The 24,508-nt window shown below is 35.0% G+C and overlaps 2 protein-coding genes across 2 annotated transcripts in view; one reads left to right on the top strand and one right to left on the bottom strand.

Annotated features, from left to right (window-relative positions):
* Window positions 1–16,420, top strand: part of LOC134241825 (uncharacterized) — a 60,764-nt gene extending 44,344 nt beyond the window's left edge. The window contains exons 7-13 of the mRNA XM_062723849.1: window positions 4,167–4,321; window positions 6,046–6,164; window positions 11,404–11,628; window positions 13,777–13,927; window positions 14,502–14,577; window positions 14,668–14,760; window positions 15,035–16,420. Of these exons, the coding sequence (XP_062579833.1) occupies window positions 4,167–4,321; window positions 6,046–6,164; window positions 11,404–11,628; window positions 13,777–13,927; window positions 14,502–14,577; window positions 14,668–14,760; window positions 15,035–15,157 (942 nt within the window). The 3' untranslated portion in view covers window positions 15,158–16,420. The remainder of the gene's footprint in view (window positions 1–4,166; window positions 4,322–6,045; window positions 6,165–11,403; window positions 11,629–13,776; window positions 13,928–14,501; window positions 14,578–14,667; window positions 14,761–15,034) is intronic.
* A 3,066-nt stretch (window positions 16,421–19,486) lies between these two features.
* The window catches only part of LOC134241824 (C-Maf-inducing protein-like), a 28,997-nt gene continuing 23,975 nt past the window's right edge, over window positions 19,487–24,508 (bottom strand). The window contains exon 19 of the mRNA XM_062723848.1: window positions 19,487–24,220. Within this exon, the coding sequence (XP_062579832.1) occupies window positions 24,167–24,220 (54 nt within the window). The 3' untranslated portion in view covers window positions 19,487–24,166. The remainder of the gene's footprint in view (window positions 24,221–24,508) is intronic.

Here is a 24,508-nt window from a genome sequence, read left to right on the forward strand (position 1 = left end):
TCATCTGTGGAAATCGGGGATATTTGGTGCAAAGATATCAAATGGTAGGAAAAACGTCTTAGAATTGTAAACTGTTGTGGGTGTCAATACATTTTACTTTTACGGTTATGTCCTTTCTGTCATTTTATTTATCAAATAAATTCTGCAACATGCCTACTTTTATAGTAGTCATATTGCAGAATTGATTTGAAGAAATAAAATATGTCAGAGAGGACAGTTATAAATGTTTTCAGATCTGCAAGAAAAACATTATTCTCCAGTTTACCAAAATTAAGTCTCTACATGTGTATGATTTGCCGGAGACTAGAAAAGCTTGGGTATTGATAAAACATCGACCGTCTATTCAACTGTGCTAAAGAACTTTGTCTAGATGCTGCTCTTCCTATATACATTCTTTTCAAATTAAATATTCATGTTCTTGTGCAATACATGAAGGTAAAAAGGCATTTCGTCAAATTTTGAATTTTGGCAAACAGTTGCTATGGTTACTGTAAGTAGATTAGCCAATTATGTACAATTTTATTAGCTCACCTGAGCCGAAGGCTCAAGTGAGCTTTTCTGATCACATTTTGTCCGTCGTCCGTCCGTCTGTCCGTCCGTCCGTCCGTCTGTCCGTCTGTCTGTCCGTCTGTAAACTTTTCACATTTTCAACTTCTTCTCAAGAACCACTGGGCCAATTTTGACCAAACTTGGTACAAAGCATCCTTGGGTTAAGGGAAATTTAAATTGTTAAAATGAAGGGACATATCCCCTCGCAAGGGGAGATAATCAAGAAAAGACAAAAATAGGGTGGGGTCATTAAAAAATCTTCTTCTCAAGAACCACTGGGCCAGTAAAGCTGAAACTTATGTGGAAGAATTCTGGTTTTAGTTTATATTCTTAATTGTTCAAATCATGACCCCCGGGGGAAGGGCGGGGCCACAATGGGGAATCAAAATTTTTTTATAGAAATATATAGGAAAAATCTTTGAAAATCTTCTTCTCAAGAACCACTGGGCCAGAAAAGCTGAAACTTATATGGAAGCATCCTGGTATAGTGTAGATTCTAAATTGTTCAAATCATGACCCCCGGGGGAAGGGCGGGGCCACAATGGGGAATCAAAGTTTTACATAGAAATATATAGGAAAAATCTTTGAAAATCTTCTTCTCAAGAACCACTGGGAAAAAGCTGAAACTTATGTGGAAGCATCCTGATATAATGTAGATTCTAAATTGTTCAAATAAAGACCCCCGGGGGATGGGTGGGGTCACAATGGGGAGTCAAAGTTTTACATAGAAATATATAGGAAAATTCTTTGAAAATCTTCTTCTCAAGAACCACTGGGCCAGAAAAGCTGAAACTTATATGGAAGCATCCTGATATAATGTAGATTCTAAATTGTTCAAATAAAGACCCCCGGGGGATGGGTGGGGCCACAATGGGGAATCAAAGTTTTATATAGAAATATATAGGAAAAATCTTTGAAAATCTTCTTCTCAAGAACCACTGGGCCAGAAAAGCTGAAACTTATATGGAAGCATCCTGATATAATGTAAATTCTAAATTGTTCAAATCATGACCCCCGGGGGAAGGGCGGGGCCACAATGGGAAATCAAAGTTTTACATAGAAATATATAGGAAAAATCTTTGAAAATCTTCTTCTCAAGAACCACTGGGCCAGAAAAGCTGAAACTTATGTGGAAGCATCCTGATATAATGTAGATTCTAAATTGTTCAAATCATGACCCCTGGGGGAAGGGCGGGGCCAGAATGGGGAATCAAAGTTTTACATAGAAATATATAGGAAAAATCTTTGAAAATCTTCTTCTCAAGAACCACTGGGCCAGAAAAGCTGAAACTTATGTGGAAGCATCCTGATATAATGTAGATTCTTAATTGTTCAAATAATGACCCCCGGGGGATGGGTGGGGCCATAATGGGGAATCAAAGTTTTATATAGAAATATATAGGAAAAATCTTTGAAAATCTTCTTCTCAAGAACCACTGGGCCAGAAAAGCTGAAACTTATATGGAAGCATCCTGGTATAATGTAGATTCTAAATTGTTCAAATCATGACCCCCGGGGGAAGGGTGGGGCTACAATGGGGTATCAAAGTTTTACATAGAAATATATAGGAAAAATCTTTGAAAATCTTCTTCTCAAGAACCACTGGGCCAGAAAAGCTGAAACTTATGTGGAAGCATCCTGGTATAATGTAGATCTAAATTGTTCAAATAATGACACCCGGGGGAAGGGCGGGGCCACAATGGGGAATCAAAGTTTTATATAGAAATATATAGGAAAATTCTTTGAAAATTTTCTTCTCAAGAACCACTGGGCCAGAAAAAGTGAAGCTTATGTGGAAGCATTCTGGGGTAGTGTAAATTCTAAATTGTAGGAATCATGACCCCCGGGGGAAGGGCGGGGCCATTATAGGGAATCAAAGTTTTACATAGAAATATATAGGAAAAATTTTTGAAAATCTTCTTCTCAGGAACCACTGGGCCAAAAAAGCTGAAACATATGTGCCCATGGAAGGATCATGGGGTAGTGTAGATTTCAAAATGTCTAAATTATGATCAGTGGGGTAGGGTGGGGATGCATTATGTATAACAAGGGTGAAATCTGGTAAAAATGGTCAAAGCTTCTCAGGTGAGCGATGTGGCCCATGGGCCTCTTGTTAGTCTTACCAGTGAAAGGGAAAACAAGACATTTTTCTCTCTCTTTCTCTCTCTGTCTCAGAATATCGGGTGGGGTGGGGGTTTAACTCTGTGACATTGGATTGAAATGCATTTGAATTTACGAGATGAAAACTTCTTCAGAGCCGATGGATTTTCTGATGAAAATTAGTTGTAATAGACTTCACATTTTCACTTGTTTCTTCTTCAGAATCAAATTAGAACATAATAGTTTGGTGATTTTTTTCTAGATTGTTACCATGCACAGGGACTTCTTCCAGAAATAAATTTTTAACCCATAGTATAATTATCACACAAGGTATCTAAGTCCGAATTACTCTCATAACCCTTCTCCTCAGAAACGCACTCATTTACATTTTCAGAGGAAATGCACTGGCGAACTGTTTATTACCATTTATTTCTTCGATAATTTATCTACACAACCTTATATGGCATGCATGTCTTTGTTTTCTTTTATCTCCGTAAACAGCGTTAAAACTATGCTCGCCGAGTTGAAAAGTCGAACTCTACTATGAAACGGCATGTGCATAAAAGACAAACCCCTCGTTAAAAGGTACGGTAACTCTGTATAATACATATTTGCTAACAAGGTCATTATGACGACTATAGGATTTACAAAATGCTGACTGCAAACGAGGTTGTTGAAATCCATGTAACATCAATTTATCTGTTAGTAGCCTGACTCAGCTTAAAAATTGATCGTACATATAGAGCAAGATCTTGAGTATCGAATGTTGGCAGATGTAAACACCATATGTAGGTAATAGCGTGAAATTACACTTTTATTATACCTCTGCTGATTTTCCGTATATACATGTAACATTACTCATTAGATCGTTAGATGTGAAACATATGAAGATAACGAACAGTATTCAAGATCAAAAGTCCAAAGAACAATTCAAAATACACGTAGGAGCAGGACTAACACAGACCTCCAAAACATCAGAGGTGGAATCAGGTGCCGACCAGTCACACCCACCATGTACGTGCTCCTTGTCATGTAACTAATTCCCTAAAATCGTTATGAAGGGACTAATCCCCGTGCGTTAGTCAAGTGAGCTTTATCCCTGCTTCCAAAGCTAATTCCAGGTTATCCACAATCCTCTAGATTTTACTTTTACATTGGTATGATATGTGAATGGAATTATCTCCGTGTATTAGTTCAGTGAGCTATAATCCCCTCATTAATTTTGTTGAAGACCGATAACATTAAAGGAAAAATTTCCGTGCAGTTGGCAATATCTATAATTAATTTTTTGAATGTTTAGGAATATTTTTACCGAGAAAAATTTTCTCAGAAAAGCTTTGTTTGTCAAAATTTCATTTTATAAGCTTCCGATATATGACGGTCATATATATTAAGCTTATAATGGACATTCTGCGCCCTTATTAGACCACCTCCTTTGTGACGAATATTGGAAGCACAAAGTCACGTGATGCATGGAAAATCATATGACTGCGTCATATGATACCGAAGAGAACAACATGGGCGCATTAAACACTGCTGGGTTTTTGTGTTGTGTTTTTGGAACAATTTTGTCTCAACAGATTGAAACAGATTGGGTTTCTCTTCAAGAATCAAAAATCTACAATCGACATGCATGTTTTAAGAAGATGTTTCCTGAGGAAATTCGCGTTGGGTAAGATATTTGTTGTTTGTTTTCACTTTCAGTTTGTTTCATAAGTTCATAAGCACCACAGGGGCTTGCTCCCGGCGTATATTAATTATTTACTTTAAAAAATTCATATATGGTAATAATAAAATCGTAGGCCTATATGATTGCTTTAAAATAATAAATAATTATAACACGCAGGGAGCAAGCCCCTGTGCAAGGACTTAAAATTAAATAACAAAAACTTTCGGTTGTTTTATGCGGCCCTTGCTAATTACTTTATATATAAATATACACTGATATAAAGTCTAAAATATCAATCTGAGGGAGATTAATTGACTTTTGAGAGCCTGAGGTCTCTGGACTAAAGTTTATCATTAGGAAATGCTGTTCATGAGTAAAACTATATCTATAGCAGGAAATCAGAACTGAGTATGTCTTGAAAACTCTCAAGCACTCTGGAGGAGGCATATAAATACTTTCCTGGCACTGCTACATCCACGGATGTAGGCGAAAGCCTGTCCACTTCTCCAAAGAGAATACTATGCAGGAACCTTTAAAATTTGCAGTATCATTGATAATTAAACTCCAGGATGCTTTTCAACAATTTATAAAAGGATCAAGGATGACAAATAATTAATAGTAATAGCATTTCCTTTATTGAATATTTGAGATTAACTTTAGAGATTTATCATGAACATGATGAATGCATTTCCTTGCCTATCCTGTGATAAGATATCACTTTCAAAATATCATTCTTTTTTGTAAAGTGTTGTATAATCATGTTAACAAAAAAAGAATAGATATATAATCGATGAATTGGATGTTCAAACTTGGAAACAAAATGACTTTGGAGACACATGTATTTGTTCCTTATTTATATTTCCTCTTAGATTATATCTTACCAAAAAAACAAAACAAAAAAAGCTATTAAACCAAAAGAGACAATGGGTGGATTTATGTACTCTATTAAGTCAGTCACATGATGTCATAAAAGGTATAGGGTAAACAAACATGTACCAGCCGAAGATAAGTTTGTAAACTATAACCAAGAATAACATGAATAAGATACATTATACCAGGCAGTTCAGGAATTAGCATAAATTTAGCATAATTTTAGCATTTGTAAGTATAAACAGGGGTAAATAAGTTATACAGAAAGATTGACAGGTGCATGGTATGTCAAATGCACAAAACTAAGCTAAATTAACAGTCTTATTAGCTCATCTGAGCTGAAAGCTCAAGTGAGCTTTTCTGATTATCTGTTGTCTGTCATCCATTCGTCTGTCTAGCCAGAAAAGCTTAAACTTATGTGGAAGCATCCTGGGGGGAGTGTAGATTCTGAATTGTTAAAAACATTCCCTGGAGGTAGGGTATGTGGGCCACGATAGGGAATCCAAGTTTCACATTGAAATAGATAGGAGAAATCTTTAAAAATCTTCTCCTCGAGTACCACTGGGCCAGAAAAGCTGAAACATATGTGGAAGCATCCTGGGGTAGCGTAGATTCTAAATTGTCAAAAACTTGACCCCTGGGGGTAGGGTGGGGTCACAATAGGTATTAAAAGGGAAAAAAACAGCATGGCCAAAGTTACCCAGGTGAGTGGTGTGGCCTATGGTCCTCTTGTATTTGATAAATTAGTTCTATTGTTAACTTAAACCTTTAGAGTTGTTACTAACCATAGTTTACTAGAAACTATTTAATTAATCTGATTAACAATATTTAGAATTTTGGGTTATTTTTTTTTTTAGAACAAAACCTCGTCCACATGAGTATATGGACATGACTACCCTCCCTAAAAGCTGGGACTGGAGAAACATCAATGGAACAAACTACTGTAGTACCACAAGGAACCAACACATTCCTCAGTGTAAGTGACAACACACTACTGTAATACACTAGGAACCAGCACATTCCTCAGTGTAAGTGACAATACACTCATGTAATACACAGGGAACCAACACATTCCTCAGTGAAAGTGACAATACACTAATGTAATACACAAGGAACCAATGCATTCCTCAGTGTAAGTGACAATACACTACTGTAATACACAAGGTACCAACACATTCCTCAGTGTAAGTGACAATACACTAATGTAATACACTGGGAACCAACACATTCCTCAGTGTAAGTGACAATACATTAATGTAATACACTGGGAACCAACACATTCCTCAGTGTAAGTGACAATACACTAATGTAATACACTGGGAACCAACACATTCCTCAGTGTAAGTGACAATACACTAATGTAATACACAGGGAACCAACACATTCCTCAGTGTAAGTGACAATACACTAATGTAATACACTGGGAACCAACACGTTCCTCAGTGTAAGTGACAATACGCTACTGTAATACACTGGGAACTAACACATTCCTCAGTGTAAGTGACAATACAATACGCTAATGTAATACACTGGAAACCAACACATTCCTCAGTGTAAGTGACAATACACTAATGTAATACACTGGGAACCAACACATTCCTCAGTGTAAGTGACAATACACTAATGTAATACACAGGGAACCAACACATTCCTCAGTGTAAGTGACAATACACTAATGTAATACACTGGGAACCAACACATTCCTCAGTGTAAGTGACAATACACTAATGTAATACACAGGGAACCAACACATTCCTCAGTGTAAGTGACAATACCACTAATGTAATAATGTAATACTAATGTAATACACTGGGAACCAACACATTCCTCAGTGTAAGTGACAGTACACTATTGTGATACACTGGGAATTAACACATTCCTCAGTGTAAGTGACAATACACTAATGTAATACACTGGGAACCAACACATTCCTCAGTGTAAGTGACAACACACTACTGTAATACACAAGGTACCAACACATTCCTCAGTGTAAGTGACAATATACTACTGTAATACACTGGGAACCAACACATTCCTCAGTGTAAGTGACAATACACTAATGTAATACACTGGGAACCAACACATTCCTCAGTGTAAGTGACAATATGCTACTGTAATACACTGGGAACCAACACATTCCTCAGTGTAAGTGACAACACACTACTGTAATACACTGGGAACCAACACATTCCTCAGTGTAAGTGACAATACACTAATGTAATACACTGGGAACCAACACATTCCGCAGTGTAAGTGACAATACACTTATGTAATACACAGGGAACCAACATATGCCTCAGTGTAAGTGACAACACACTACTGTAATACACTGGGAACCAACACATTCCTCAGTGTAAGTGACAATACACTAATGTAATACACAGGGAACCAACACATTCCTCAGTGTAAGTGACAATACACTAATGTAATACACAGGGAACCAACATATTCCTCAGTGTAAGTGACAACACAGTACTGTAATACACAGGGAACCAACACATTCCTCAGTGTAAGTGACAATACACACACTACTGTAGTACATAAGGAGAGGTTGTACATAGGCCTTGCCTGGGAACAACACATTCCTTATTGTAATTACAACACATAAAATATGTTTAAAGTGTAAGTGACTACACTGTAGTACATGTACCACACAAAGTGTGATACAATACACTAATGTAATACACAGGGAACCAACACATTCCTCAGTGTAAGTGAAAATACACTAGTGTAGTACATGTACACATTCCTCAGTGTAAGTGACAAGTGTGACACAATACACTTGTGTGATACACTACTGGAACACAACCAACACATTCCTCATCTCTGTGATTTTTCAGGGAACAAACATCTTGTGCAGTACACGATTGTGATACACTGGGAATTAACACATTCCTTTGTGTAAGGACAATACACTAATGTAATACACATTTCCAAATTTTTCTCAGTGTAAGTAACCCTTTGTAATACACAGGGAAGTTGATTTCCTCAGTGTAAGTGACAATACACTAATGTAATACACTGGGAACCAACACATTCCTCAGATTAAGTGACAATACAATACTGTAATACACTGGGAACCAACATATTCCTCAGTGTAAGTGACAATACACTAATGTAATACACAGGGAACCAACACATTCCTAAGGTAAGTGACAATACACTAAATATGAACCAACACATTCCTCAGTGTAAGTGACAATGCCTTTGTGTACACAGGGAACCAACATATTCCTCAGTGTAAGTGACAACACAGTACTGTAATACACAGGGAACCAACACATTCCTCAGTGTAAGTGACAATACACACACTACTGTAGTACATAAGGAGAGGTTGTACATAGGCCTTGCCTGTTGCCCAATCCTTATTGAATTATCACAGTACATGTACCACTAGAAAGTGTGATACAATACACTAGTGTAATACACAGGGAACCAACACATGCCTCAGTGTAAGTGATAATACACTAGTGTAGTACATGTACCACTAAGAACCAGTGTGACACAATATACTTGTGTGATACACTAGGAACCAACAAGCGACATTACCCCATCTCTGTTGATTTTTCGACAAAATCTTGGCTTACGATTGGTTGAAGGAAGTCTGTCACATGAAGGAGGTTGATTACTAATACACAGTCAACTGTGAATCAATACGTGGTTGATTTATTGTGTATCTGACACAACGTGATGTCATAATAGGCACAGTATAACGTGATGAAGCATGTACCAGAGAAAAACAATTGTAAACCACAGATAATACGTAAATGTTACATCGGTGGGGTAAATTCGTTACATAGTTTTTTAGTGACAGGGTATGGGATGATACCTGGTTAGTAAATTTCATACCTGACTTGGCTCCCCCTCGTCAGGTATGAAATTTACTAACCAGGTATCATCCCGTACTCTGTCATTAAAAGACTATGTAACTAATACTGTAAACCAACTTTTATTCGCATGCGAGAAATTTTAGTGAAGTTCGCGAGAGCCTCGTCATCGCAAATATTTCTCACCGCGAACTAGCTGCAGATCTGTAGCGTTATGGTTTTATATATTTGTCTTTGACCATAACGCTACAGATCCCCTAGTGCAAAAAAGGTGCAATTTACGGCGCAATATTTTTTGCGCTCTTTTGGAGAGAATTTTTCCACTTTCCAGCATCGTTCAATCAACTACCTTTCAACCCCTAATTCTAGACACATTATTTAATTAATCTGTATATTTTATCCATCTCCCAACCCTTTATAGTCGTCTCTACAAGTGATAAACTCGCTTGATTAAAATTATTTGTTAGACTACTGAAAATTCATATCCAGCGAGTTTATTGCCTGTAGAGACAACTATAAATGGTTGGGAGGTGGATAAACTATACATATTGGCCACAGAATGTGTCTAGAATTAGAACGTGAAAGGTAGTTGATTGACCAAAGCTAGGAAGTGGAGAAATTCTCCCCAAAAGAGCGCAAAAAATATTGCGCCGTAAATTGCAACTTTTTTGCACTACGGGATCTGTAGCGTTATGGTCCAAGACAAATATATAAAACCATAACGTTACAGATCTGCAGCTAGCCGCGAACCTGTCCTTAAAGTCTCTATATCTATTAACAAAAGATCTTAACAGGCTTGATCGTGAAAATAAATCGTTGCGAACTAGTTTAACCCCGGTAAATCGCGAAATAAAGTCGTCGCGAATAAAAGTTGGTTTACAGTAATACACTCACTACTGTAGAACATGTACCACTAAGAAACCAACACATTCCTCAGTGTAAGTGACAATACACAACATAAAAAGTATATATGCAAAAGTATTTCCCTTGTGCAAGTTTATCTTGTATGGTCATATTTGGACATAAATACAGTGTATTGTCTGTTGAGCTTAGTTTATTTTAAAAGTGGAAGTGCGAGACAGAAAACATGTGTGATAACCATTTCCTCTAAATCTCCGTCATCTTTAACAGTTTGAAATAAAATCATTTAATCTACAGGAAGTAATTAAAATGTGTTTTTTATTTTGAAATAAATGAAAAATATTGGAAGTTGCACACACCCATTACATTTCTCGTTCAATCTCTGTGGGTGCCTGACCAAGCAAAAAATCTCAAGTAAAAGTAATATAATTTTTCTTTAATGGTTATTTCAATTGGGGCCCCTTAGGGGTAGGATGGGTCTGTAAAGAGGGCCAAAGTTTTATATTGGACAAAGTTAGGAAAATTATTTGAAAATTGATCTGATTAAAAGAATTATAGCCTCAGGTTGACTTCTCGATATTTCCAGCATCCCCATGTAGTGTAATTTTTGCAGTCGGAAATTTCATGAAAAATTGAAATTCTTATATTTCTGAAGAAAAAAGTAGAATTAATAATATACGGTTATTGACTGGTTATGAGGGCAACATATGATTTGTTGGACCTGAAGGTGAAGATGTTGCCCGAGGCCGCAGGCCAAGGCCAACATTTTCACCTTCAGGTCCAACAAATCATATGTTGCCCGAATCCCAGTCTATAACTGTTTTGTTATACCCTTCAGTGCTCACTTGAGATTTAATCAATACACACTATATTATCATTACTTTATATGGAAAATTATGGCTTAATCAGTAAATATAAAACAATAGCTGAGAAAGAACAAAATTAATTATATTTTTATTATATCACAAAAACTATTTATCACAAAACATATACTCTTCCCTTCTTCCTTGCTAGAAGCAACAACTCTTACAGCTCTTAACTTCGGCTATTTCCGTGTCGCCGATATTGAACGATGATTAATTACTTGTGACGTAGCAGTGACGTTGCGGTCTAACAATTCTTATGTTGGACCGGCAGGCCGGTCAACAGTGAAATTGTTAGACCAATGTAATAAACATTTCTTTTGTTGGACTTTTTATAAGTAATAAATATATAGAAAGATATATATAAGGGTATAACAATAGGAGTCATATTCATATACGACCATTCCTATGAATTGTCGATTCAGGTTTGATTGAATCAAATTGGTCTTTTCTGGTCAGGATGTAGCCATCATTGGGGAATCAAAGTTTTGAATGGGGAATAAATAGAGGAAAATTCATTTAGAAAATTTTATAGGAATATGTAGGAATTTTAAAAAAAAAATCTCCTAAGAAAGCAAGGACAAGGTTATTTGGTTGAGGATTATAACTTTTTGTCTATTTTTTGAGATATGTAATAATTCTGAGATATCTTTTTTCCCCCCAGACTGTGGATCTTGCTGGGGAATGGGCTCCACCAGTGCTTTAGCCGACAGAATCAACATCAAGCGTAAAGGTGCCTGGCCGTCAGCATACCTGTCAGTGCAGCACGTGATAGACTGTGGGGGAGCAGGAAGTTGTGAGGGAGGGGACGACGTGGGCGTGTGGAAGTACGCCCACTCACACGGCATACCAGACGAAACCTGCAACAACTATCAGGCAAAGGATCAAAGTAAATAAGGAAAATTTTGAGAGAATAAGCATTTTAATTGATAGCAAATCAAGCTCTTATTTTGAATGATAGGCTTTACTGAAATATCATTTAATTTTGGTTGTAATGCCTCATTTGATTGGAAAAAAAAATCTAAATTGTATAACCTGAGTTGCCTATGTCACAATGACTTAATTTCGTCAAAAATGTATCAATCCACTTGCATGACGTTATGTTTGAAATATGAACAATTTGAAGACATTTTTAAGGGAGAAATTGTCTTGTTTTCTGTTCTTAATGATTGACTACACTAAGATACATAATGTAGTGCATTGGTTTTAATTTTGATGAACGATGTTGCCATGTTTACTAGAAATAGAAATTTCTGTGAAATTCTTTTAAAATGCGCCTCCTCCTACAGTTTTGGTCTGATTTCAATTTAACTTTGCACACAAGTAGACTACACAAAGATACATAATTTAATGGATTGGATTTTGATTTTGATGAACAGTGTTGCCATGGTTACCTAAAAATGGGATTTCTGTGAAGTTCCTTTAAAACGCTACTTCTACAATTATAGTCTGATTTCAATACATGTATAATTGGCACACAAGTAGACTACACTAAGATACACAGTGGCGAATCCAGGAATTTTGAAACGGGGGGAGGGTGCAGTAGAAGGCAGTCGGTCTGGCGGCTGGACTGAAGCCCCCAGTGGGTCGAAGACAAGGTACAACAAGAAATATGACCTAGGAGTAGCACTGTTAATTATATAAGCTCAGTTTGACCAATTTTTCTTGAACAATGATTGAAATTTAACTTTATTCTGTACTTATTTTGTTTTAATAAAAAATCATAGTTTCATATTCAACAGAAAAAATAGTTTATGGTATGATCAAAATGGGAAACCACCAAACGAAAGTAAATGAATGTTATAAACAGTCAAAAATATAATATAAATCAGGTCTCTGTCATAGCAAAAAACAACTTTGCTGTCTGTCGCCCCAGTTGCCGGTAATAGGGTGTGCCTTTTGTTCTTGTGAGCAATTATTGAAAAATTCCATGATTTCTCTTATCCAACATGACACAAAAATGACTTCATTCAAATGTCTAAAACTGATAAAGTGCAAGTGATTGCACTCTTACAATGACAGTAAGATGTGATTGTGAAACACTGATGCCTCTGTTCTCACAAGAAATACATTGTGAAATATGAAAGCACTAGCACCATTGTTCAAAAGATATGGCCAATGATAAGTGTTTGAAAAGTAAGTGAAACTCCAAGGTCAAAGGGTCAAAGTTGTTGGTTTCTTAAGACAGTGGTCTTGTCAAAAGGATTAAATATGTTAAGTATGAAAGCCCTAGAACTAACCATTCAAAAATCATGGCCAAATTAAGATTAAAAAAAAAAAGTAGGTCAAACTCCAAGTTCAAGGTCAAAGGGTCAAAGTTCTTTGTAACAAATGAAAGGTTTTGTCACAAGGATTAAGTATTTGAAGTCTGAAAACCCTAGTTCTTACCCTCCAAAAGTTATTGTAAAGGTTTCTTTATAAAAGTAGGCCAAACACCAAGATCAAGGTCAATCGGTCAAAGTTCTTGGTATCTGATGAAAGAAATTCTCTTAAAGGATTACAAATTTGAAGTATGAAAGCCCTAGTCATTACTGTTTAAAAGTTTTGGCCAAGATTAAAGTTTTTTCATAAGTACAGAAATCTCAAAGGTCAAGATCAAAAGGTCAAAGTTGTTGGTATCCAATATAAGGTCTTGCTACAAAATATACATGACTGTGTGAAGTATGAAAGTCTTTGTATCTACTGTTCAAAAGTTATGACCAAAGTAAAAGTTTGGAATTTTTGTGTAAAGTGGGTCAAAATCTAAGGTCAAGTTCAAAAGGTCGAATCTGATGGAACTAAAGAAAGGTCTCGTCACAAGGAATACACATGTAAAATATGAAAGTCATACTGCTCCACTAAATCAAAAGTTATGGACAAGGTTAAAGTTTTTTGTGGACAAACAGACTGAAAAACAGCATATAAGACAGAGAGATGGACGGACGCGACTAAAACTATATACCCCCAAACCTTTGATTACAGAGGGCATAAAAAGTATTGCAATGAATTTTTATTAATGTCTGCCTTTAATTAATTTTGTTGTACTTTGAAATTACAGAATGTGATACGTTTAACCAGTGTGGAACCTGTGTAACATTTGGAAAATGTTTCCAGCTGAATAACTACACCCTATGGAAGGTCTCAGACTACGGAACAGTAAAAGGTCGAGATAAAATGATGGCTGAAATTTATAAAAATGGTCCAATCAGGTTAGATTCAGAAAATTGATATTAGTCCATGTAATTTCTTTAATACACACAAGAGAAGAGTGCAGCTGGAAAAAGAAAAACATGATATTATCTAATTAAATAATGATAACATATTAAGGGCCCCAGATGGAGGAGACCTATTGGAATCATGTCGTGATCTGTCAGTGTATCTGTGCATGTCAGCACCTCCATTTTGACTGTCAACATCTGAAAGATTTTTGCACTTTAACATTCTAAAATCCTTTTGAACAGAAATACATCGCAAAGCTTCACCCTGTTGTCCCAGGGGCAGCAAAAATGGGAAATATCTTTCTCAAGAGAGTGGGAAAATGATAGGAATTCTAAAAAATTGTTAGCATTTCTTGGGAAATAAGTATTAGCTTTATGTCTCAACGATAAAATTTTGTTTTAAATTTGAGTTCAGTTTGAGTTCATACTTAGGTAGTCTAATTGCTATCATTTCCTTCTGTCTGTATATACTTTATTTCAGTAAAGGTTGCAAAATGTAACATTTACATGTAATTTTGCGATGTTTTCCACTTAATTACATGTATTTTATATGTTCTTTTTTCAGTTGTGGAATTGATGCTACTGATAAACTAGAAGCATACACTGGTGGAATATATACAGAAAAGAAATTTATGCCGATGGTAATGAAAATTTAAGTTTACAGCATCAGAAAAATGTTATACAATGTGCAAATAATAATCCATAATCAAATTTCCTTATATTTTCATCAGGTAAACCACATTGTATCAGTAGCAGGCTGGGGATTTGATCCAGCCACAAAAACAGAATACTGGATCGTAAGGAACTCCTGGGGAGACCCCTGGGTAAGGAATTCACTGATTGGTTGTCAGTGTTGTCAACAAAGGCAACTCCAAATACTAAAAATAGTTTGAACCCCAAATTATTCAAAGAAGCATTTTTTGAAAATATTAAGTCCAAATATCACTCAAAATAAGAAAATTTACATTAGTTTATAAAAACAAAAATAAAATTGAATCCCTGTAGATGAATTGTGATTCTGGACAATCATTTCTTCTTTTGTATGTTAACAATGCTTTAAAGAAGATGCATGCCAGACATTGACTTTCTCCATTTTAGGGTGAACATGGCTGGTTGAGGATTGTGACCAGTGCCTATGATGGAGGGAAAGGGAACGACTATAACCTGGCTATAGAGTCCAGGTGTGCTTACGGAGACCCCATCATTCCACCTGGTTACTAAGGAGACATGTCTCTGATTGGTCAACTACATGCATGAAATTCTCATCACTCTATGCAAATTATTTCTTCCCATCAATTTATCATTTTGTATTCAAGAAACTTGAAATCAGCTGAAAGTAAAGACAAATATTTAAAATTACTCTGCACAGGGTTATTTTTACTTTTTTACGCTTTTTGACACTTGCAAACAATTTTGCCCCATTAAAATTCACCCAGTCACAGTTTCTTTTAAGAAATTATGCTGTTTCCTTTAAATTCACTGCATTTTAAATTCACTGGGTGACCCACCTATGATGGGGCAAAATTTAAATGGGGGCAAAATTTTCCCAGTATACGGTACGTATTGGATTGAGGAATGCATCTCTTTTTGTGAAACCTGGTAATACTTGTGTTTGTAACTGCTCCAAAGAAGTGATTATATGTACTGTATGCAATTGCCCTCTGATTTGCATTTGATTCTTATTCTTTTTTTATATACAAAGTGTTGTGATATCATACGTGGTATCTAGAGTGATCTGATATTAAATACTAGATTGTTTTGATTGATATGCCAAATGTGCAGTAAATTAATTTTAATTAAACTAAATCACATTATTTTAAGTTTTCCTTGTGAATACTGTTCAGCTTAAATTTCATTTTAATTAACTCTGTGTGAACAGGGCAGTACAGTTTTTTTTTAAAAGATATTTTGACAAATACTCTCACATTGTTTAATTTAACACAATGAAATAATTTTTTTTTTTAACTGCATTGAATATTTTTTATTTGCAGTTTTCTAATAACAGCTGAATAATTACATGTGTATTTGTTACCAAGAATGCAAGTACCGGTACTTCATCAATAAAGTATATGTTCCTAGGTTCAATATTTCTTTATTATCTATTTGATAAATTATGGAAATCTAATATTTGGCACTATAAGCACCTTGTTCTAATACCAATGAGGATTTTTAGAGATATGTTTTTTTGACCTCATGAGTGCCATGTTTTTAATGATGTTATACATGTATTTCTAATTCTAAAAGATATCTGGTAATATTCTTAAACTGTCACAAAATCTGTACTTGAAATTGTTTTTCAATGTTGGTTCTTTTAATATTGTTTTGTACTATTTTGACATTATCTTTGTGTCCTCAAGGAGAACAACCATGTCTCATCTTGCAGTCCTCATTTTATAAAAAAAAACCTTTTGCCAGCAGTATAAATACATATATATTTTAATTTAATACCATTTCATAATTAAAAACAAATCAAATATGTAAGAAGTTTTATTTATTTATGGTAAAAAGTCTTTAATTGAAGGGAAATTATTTTTTGATGAACCACTTACATGTATATCCATTTCATTATGTTTTGAATTTTCCCAGAGTGATTACATGTAGTGTGCACTACTACATGTACTTTATCCTGAACCCTTATTGTTTAATTTGTTTGTCTTCTTAAACATCCCTTTTGAGAATTTTTCACTCATATTGAGATGCCACCACTTGCAATTGGAAGGGTACAAATTCTGTCCTATTACTTGGCACATACGGCCATTGAGCAGTGAGGGATCTTTTTTGTGCCAGCACCTAATGCGACAGGGGATCTCGGTTTATACTGTCTCATCACAAGGACCTGTATCCACTTGTCATAGAAGGATTTGAACCCATGATGTAAGGATTATAAAACTCCTAACTTCTTGGCTCTAGAGCAGAAATTCTAATCACTGGGGATCCAAGATAACTTTACTATATCCATGAATTCGCAATATCCGTGTTTGTACCAAGCAAATTTTACTGTATATCTGTATTTGAAATCTATTTCAATTGGAAGCAGACCATTACATTATGCTCTAGACCTACCTTTCTATCTATAAAGAGATAACTCTCACACTCTGAAAGTGATCATAAAATTTTTCTCCAAAATGAGATTTGCAGGACTAGAGCAAAATTAAGGTTAAAACATCCTGAGGGAAATTGAACACATTAAACATGCACAATTATTTCTAAAAAAATGTGTTCTATATATAAACATAACTGAGGTTGCCTTAAATCAACTTGAAAAAGGTAAAATTAGTGTTCCCATCAACAAAACAGTATTTGTGATGCAAATCTCATATCATATTTTTTATTCAGTGTGAATACCGATATCAATATCCATGAGGTTTAGTTTAAGAAGGATTTTTAATTTCTTGGGAATGAAATGGGATTTGGTCACAAATCAAGATGTCTTTCAGTTCTAACATGCCAAGCAAGTGTTCATCCTTATAGACGATGCATCATCAATGCAAGTTTAATCACTAGAGGTACTGTGAGCAATCGGCTCACTAAATTATAGTGAGCTGATAGAAATTATACCCCCCGCCTCCCATATGAATATAATGGCAGTGTCCATGTTTAGTGTTTTACAGTAAGGTGTAAAGAGGAATACCTCCGCCACACCTCACGTCATAGGTAAGAATATAATGGCATTTTCCATGTTTTGCTATGGGAAACCCAAAATATGCATCGGATCAAAAAGTAAAATAAGAGGTCACAATGGCATTATGTAATAAAGATTCTCTGAAAGTCTCATCAAATTTCATTCAGTGGTATAAGAGGAGTTGCGGATAAAATGGTGGGTACCCCAAAGCATAACAACGAACAGACAGCTAGACAGACATACAGCTAGACTGACGGACATCCCGATTACTATATACCCTCCCGCTTTTCAAGGGGGGTATAATAACAGGCCATATAGTAACAGATCTTCATTTACTCACCTGAGCCAAAGGCTCAAGTAAGCTTTTCTGATCACATTTTGTCCGTCGTCCATCCGTCTAGCTGTCCGTCCGTCTGTTAATTTTTTCACATTTTCAAATTCTTCTCAAGAATCACTGGACCAGTTTTAACCAAACTTGGTACAAAGCATCCTTGGGTGAAGGGGAGTTTAAATTATTAAAATGAAGGGCCAAGTCCCCTCACAAGGGGAGATAGTCAAGAAAAGACAAAAATAGGGTGGGGTCATTAAAAAATCATCTTCTGATGAACCACTGGGCTAGAAAAGCTGAAAGTTATGTGGAAGCATCCTGCGGTAGTGTAGATTTTAAATTGTTCAAACCATGACCCCGGGGGTAGGGCTGGGCTGCAATAGGGAATCCAAGTTTTACATTGAAATATACAGGAAAAATCCTCTTCTGAAGAACCACTGGGCCAGGAAAGCTGAAATTTATGTGGAAGCCTCCTGGGGTAGTGTAGATTCTAAATTGTTCAAACCATGACCCCCAGAGGTAGGGGGTCGCAATAGGGAATCTAAATTTTACATTTAACAGGAAAAATCTGATGAAGAACCACTACTGGTCCAGAGAAGCTGAAATTTATGTGGAAGCATCTTGGGGTAGTGTAGATTCTAAATTTTTCAAATCATGACCCACGGGGGTAGTGTGGGGCTGCAATAAGGATTCCAAGTTTTACATTGAAATATATAGGAAAAAAATCTTTAAATATCATTTTCTCAAAAACCACTGTGCTAGAAAAACTTGAACTTATGTTGAAGTATCCGTGGGAAGTGTAGATTCTTAATATTATCCAAATCAAGAGCCCCACAAAAGGTATTACTGGTGAAGAACAGCATGACCAAATTTACTCAGGTGAGAAGCTATAATAATAGAAATTTATGGACATTCAATGGGGAAATATGGGTCAGATCCAGGATCCAAAGTAAGTCTGGAAGTGTTCATGCCTAGATACATCATCCAGTCTAATTTGGTTAAAGTATGGCTAAAATTCACTCAACTGGAAAGTATATAGGTCAGATCCAGCATCCGAAGGTTTGTTTCATCCCTAGATGCATCATCCATGTAAGGTTGGTCCATTTAGAGCCTGTAGTTATTTTGGGATGAAACTGCTCTAAAAACCTTTTACTTGCATGCCGATGCTAGTGCGGACACTGGGGGGTATAACATAAGCTCATCTTGACTTCATCAACGTGAGCTAAAAATTTACTTTTTACACTATTTGAAATATTATATGATATAAAAAGTGTTGTCAGTTAACCTGGCCATACCCTGCATGACATTCTAACATTATTTCTGTAACATTACAGAGATGTGCCAAGGGATGAAGAAGGATCAGTAAAATGGGGCAAATAAAATTCTCCAGATAAAGTCTATATTACTTCCTTAAATTTCAAGTTAATTTGTAAGCTGGAGGTTCTTAGGGCAGCATAGTGACCTCATTATTAGGCTACACATGTATCAGCTCTTCAATGTAAAACTGCTTGTCCAAAATATGCCCTCTGCATGATCGCCCATAATAAATTTGGTAATTTTTTTCATGTTGATGAACCACACTGACTATCAAGATGAAACCTTATGAATGTTTTAAAACGTTTATTATCAGATCATGTTTGACAAATAACATATGAAAAAGCACGCAACATTTAATAAAAGCAAAGTAATAGCTATGAAAAGTCTTAATTCTGATGACAATTTCTCTACTGCCTTCTCTACATAATATTGAAACCAACAATGCTATTTTGCACATTAAGCTTGAAACATCCTAATTTAAGAAAATAATTGCATTGATCATTTATATGAATTTTAGGTCAAGATCTAGTTGTTAATCCTTCAATCTAATAGAATGACATTATGAAATACCCTGAATTTTAATTCAAATAAATGTATTCCATGAACAATTAGTAAAATTTTTAGTCTCATAATTGTATAAATTCTTAACTTTAAACAAATCAAAATCATGATCAGCTAGTTTTTTAAAACTTGTAGGATTTCTTGTGTAGCATACATACATTACAAAGTATTTTCTATGAATGAGTATGTAAATGTGAAAACTATGAGTTTTACTTTTTTCAAAAATGGGGGGGTTAAGTTTGATTATTTTATAAAATAAAAAAAAAAACTGCTGTGAAAAAAATGTTCATGATTACATTGAAAAAAAAAATTGTGTAAATACTATACATCCTAATTCCTAGATCTTGACCTCTCTCTTATGAAGATGAATTGTCTTTTCAGATGGCCATTCCAAACAACAACTATTTTTTTTTTTTAATTTCAATACAAAGATCAATGTGTACAGTACAATAAACATAAAAAATTACCCATCATTCTGAAAATACTTTATATTAATTTCTGATCTATAGTTTCTCATCAAAATGCAAAAAAGTTCAAATTCTTAGAATCTACTTGTCTAGACAGGAACATTATGATTGGGAATTCCACCTAACAATTTGTTCATGCTTGTAACATAAATGGTACAACTGGAATGGCTAAAAACAACAATTATCACAGAACATCTAAAGTTCATGGCACTCTCATATGTAGCAAAAAAAAATGCAGACACATTGAAAAACTGGTCAACCCATCTTCTGATATCAAACTGCAATACAATGCAAGCTTGTAATTAAATACAGCCCCAAGAAAAGGTCAATTCCCCTTTTCTTGATACGATTCTAAAGATGAAGTCTAACAAAGAGGCTCTAGTAAAAGAATTCAGCTCTGAAAAGCCTTGTAAACAATCAAAGTTAACCTTATAGAAATCTGTAGGAACTGACACATGAAATGCCTACGTTGATGTGGGTGGGATAAACACAGACATGAATTATATATATATTGAAATGACCTGTACATGAAATTGCACTCCAATGTGTTAACCATATTACCTAAAATTTCATAAAATAAAATAACTCTATGTGTATGCAGCCTATTAAAAAAAAGTTGATTGAAATAAAACACATATTGCCACAATTAAAAGGATAACACATTTTACCATGATGGATTTTTTTCCTTCTTTTTAATCAGAGTAATAAATAAAATGAATTTAATGACAGAAGTATGAAAATTAAGGCACCATATAGACTAATAGAGCAACTTGTAGTTTATAAGATCATGTGGAAAAAATTGACTAGAAATGCAATATCAATGATAATGCTTTAAGATTTACACAAAACACCACATAGTTAACAGTAATTTGGAAAGTCGGTGATGATATTGGTATAACGACAATAATTTGTGTTCTGTGCATTATCCTAAATATTTTTGGTTTAATGCCTGATTGATTTAGATAAAATATATGAAAGTCTTTCTAAAATAATTACATCAAAATACTCTTGTGTATACATATTTTACGGAACAAGTTGATAATGGTGTAGAGGACAAGATATGGTAATGGCCGAATCTAGCCCTTTATTTTACGCAAAAATCGGAAAACATTTCAAATTGTGACAGCTTGTAGTTAAGAACTTAAAATGATACTCATTTTAAAAACTGTACCAATATTGATTTGAAACATACACGGAGGGCAAAAAAGCGTGCAGAAGTAAGACATTTTTTAAAAAATTTCCTCAGTTATGTTGGAATTCCGTCAAATTTGAGATACTTTTCACTTTGGAAAACATAAAGCACAAGCTTGCCTATGTGAGATTTTTATACAGAAGATGCATCTGATACTTGTGTATAAAATATTTAAATTTGTTAGATAGGCAAGCTTGTGCTTTGTCTTCTGAAACAAAATATACTGCAGAATCGAAAATTTGCATAAAAATGAGAAAATTCAGAAATTGAGATATTTTCTGACCTTCCAGTGACCACGGTGCATCCCATGACTTGAAACCAACACTCATTTTGTGGCAGGGACAACAATAGGTTTTTATTGATAAATTATTGCATCACTCTAAAGAACACCCCAAACCAGGAGGCACAAATAGGAATCTTAGCCTTGTCCTTTGCTGGATCATTATTGCATGCTGATCAACTTTTTGTTCCTTTTTATTATAATTTATATTAAGTGAGCACAATTATGCCAGAAATGTAAAGCATCTTCATAAAGAAATTGGTAGAAATTCTATAAAATAAGTTCTTGGACTTGGGGCAAGTGGGAGAAATCATGATGTTGCTGTATACAGAATCTGTGTAAATCCCTGTATAAATCATATAGAAATGTGTCTGTGTGATAGCTTTGCTCAATCATTACTGCACTATTAAATTTAGAATGATCATAAAATCATACCTTTATATTAAATAAATATACTGATAGTACATGTTGGTGCCTAGTATTCCATAATTCCATAATATACAGCTGTGATAAATTATTTTAGTATGCTGAAATAAATTACTTGTACAGTCTACCCCCTGTAAAATCTGTAGGACTAGAATCAAATGAAAATAAAAGATGAGCATTCCATAACATTAAAGCAACACTGATATAATGCTTGTACATATAAGATAAAACAAGACCAACAATAAACACAAATGGCTAGCTAATGAAGCCTTCAAAACAATCAGTCACTCAATGAGCTTATATGTAAATGGGTACATTAACACTATCAATCAAAATGTCACAAAAAAATGCACACATTCACCCTTCTTACACAAAATACTTTAGATCACAAAGAGGGGGGGTTCCATCAACAATAAGCTATACACTGTATATACACCTGTATATTACCACGTCACAGAGGTTTCCAAATTGACCTAGACCGACACCCTATTGGTCTGTCCCATCACACACTCTGACAACAAATCTGGCATTATGTGACTAGATAATAATAACAATCAATTCTATCCCCAAAACTGAGGAAGAAAACAGAATTACATGAAATGCACTAATGAGTTTGAATGCTCCAAAATGAAATTTGGTTCTGAAAAAATAACTACAGTGGACCTTCAGGTATCCGGATACATCAGTACCCGGACGATTTTTCATTGGAACAGAATTTTTAAATGTTATTTTGTCTTGTTTAACTGGTAACTTAGGTATCCCAACACTTCACATATCCGGACAAATTGACAGGGAACCAAAGCGTCCGGATAAATGAGGCTCCACTGTACTTGTGAAGAAAATACAAGAAAAGACCATACTGTATTATGGTAACTTTGGAGTTATTTTTTTTATCAAATGAATGGTACATTGCCAAAAGTTTAACTTGAAACAAGGAAAATAAGATATTCTGAGAAAAAGATGAATAATGCGAATAAACTGAGTTTGTAAGCCCAATTTCAAACTATCAAAAGTAAAATAAATTTACTCTGTTGCAAATTGGCCCCTTATTCCTTCTGTTTTGTATTGGGAAATGCTTTTTAAAATGTAAATAATTTTTTGGTGAAACAAATAGCACTCTTAAAGAATCAGCACCTGATAAAAAAAGAATTTATCATAGAGACAGAAAGACAATACTTAATATGCGCGATAAAATAAGAAAATCAACATATGGCTTCCGAAAAATATAACAACAAAACAGACACAAACATAAGATGTTTTCAACAAAAATATTTCTACTCTTTAATTTGCGTAAAAAAGTATTGATTCTAGTAGAAAAATGTATCCATGAACTGTGAATAAAAATTGCATGTATTAGACATGTTGTCTAATCCAGGAAAAAAAAACTTAAAGCATATTAAAACTGGTATAATTTTTGCTGAAGTACAGAGAAAAATAACAATTTATCACTCTGATGACAGTCATGAAATTGTACACATTAATAACGTCATTTACAGCTGATGGTAATGAAAGCTACGTACAGAGATAAAAATAGTAACACTACTCTGTCAAAAGATAACAATATTTGTTGACACTCGCTTCAGGCACCTCCCTGTGTATTGGAAAATGACACCGACACTGAATACAACAAAGGGGGATCTGAGCACATTATGCAAATAAATATACATGATAACTTTCTAATAACAAGTAGTTTAAAAAAATCTGTAACTAAATTGAATACATCATCTCCATGAAGCACAGTAATGATCAGAAAACATGACCTGCTGCTTATTATGTTCTTGTCATCAGTGAAGGGTAGAGATGGGGGCCTTCCCGGAGGTATTTCATGGTGGTAGAATCTTCTTCCTTTTCCATTCTCCCATGTTCTATCCTACGGAATACAGCGGAACACATTCAGTTGTAGGGAGTTCTGATTCCTGTTGAGATGACAAACTGCTGGCCGTCTTTTGTTCACTGTCACACAACAGAGGGTGGTCACATACAGGAGACATGAGATAGTAAGTATGACTGTATAAACTGGGGGAGGACAGGGGGACATCACCAGGCATCAGTATATCTCACATCACATTCCTGTAATGCCGGCAGCTTCTCCTGAACAGAGAGACAGGGATACATTTTTAATAGATTATATGTAGGGGCACACAAAACTCAAACAAGTTTACGTCATATACTGTAAACCAACTTTTATTTGTGGTGCGAGAAATTTTTGCATAATTCGCAAAGGACTTGTCATAGCAAAAATTTCTTGCTGCAAACTGATCCTTAAAGTCTCTGTGTCTATTAACAACAGATAAAAAGGCTTGATCGCAAAAATTAATCATTGCAAACTAGTTTAACCCCAACATCAGGAAAGCATTATTTTCTTCTCTTCTTTACTTT

The sequence above is a fragment of the Saccostrea cucullata genome, unplaced genomic scaffold, assembly GCF_032062105.1.
Source record: "Saccostrea cucullata isolate Sc308-1 unplaced genomic scaffold, CSIRO_AGI_Scuc_v1 ctg7, whole genome shotgun sequence".
NCBI classification, from domain to species: Eukaryota; Metazoa; Mollusca; class Bivalvia; order Ostreida; family Ostreidae; genus Saccostrea; species Saccostrea cuccullata.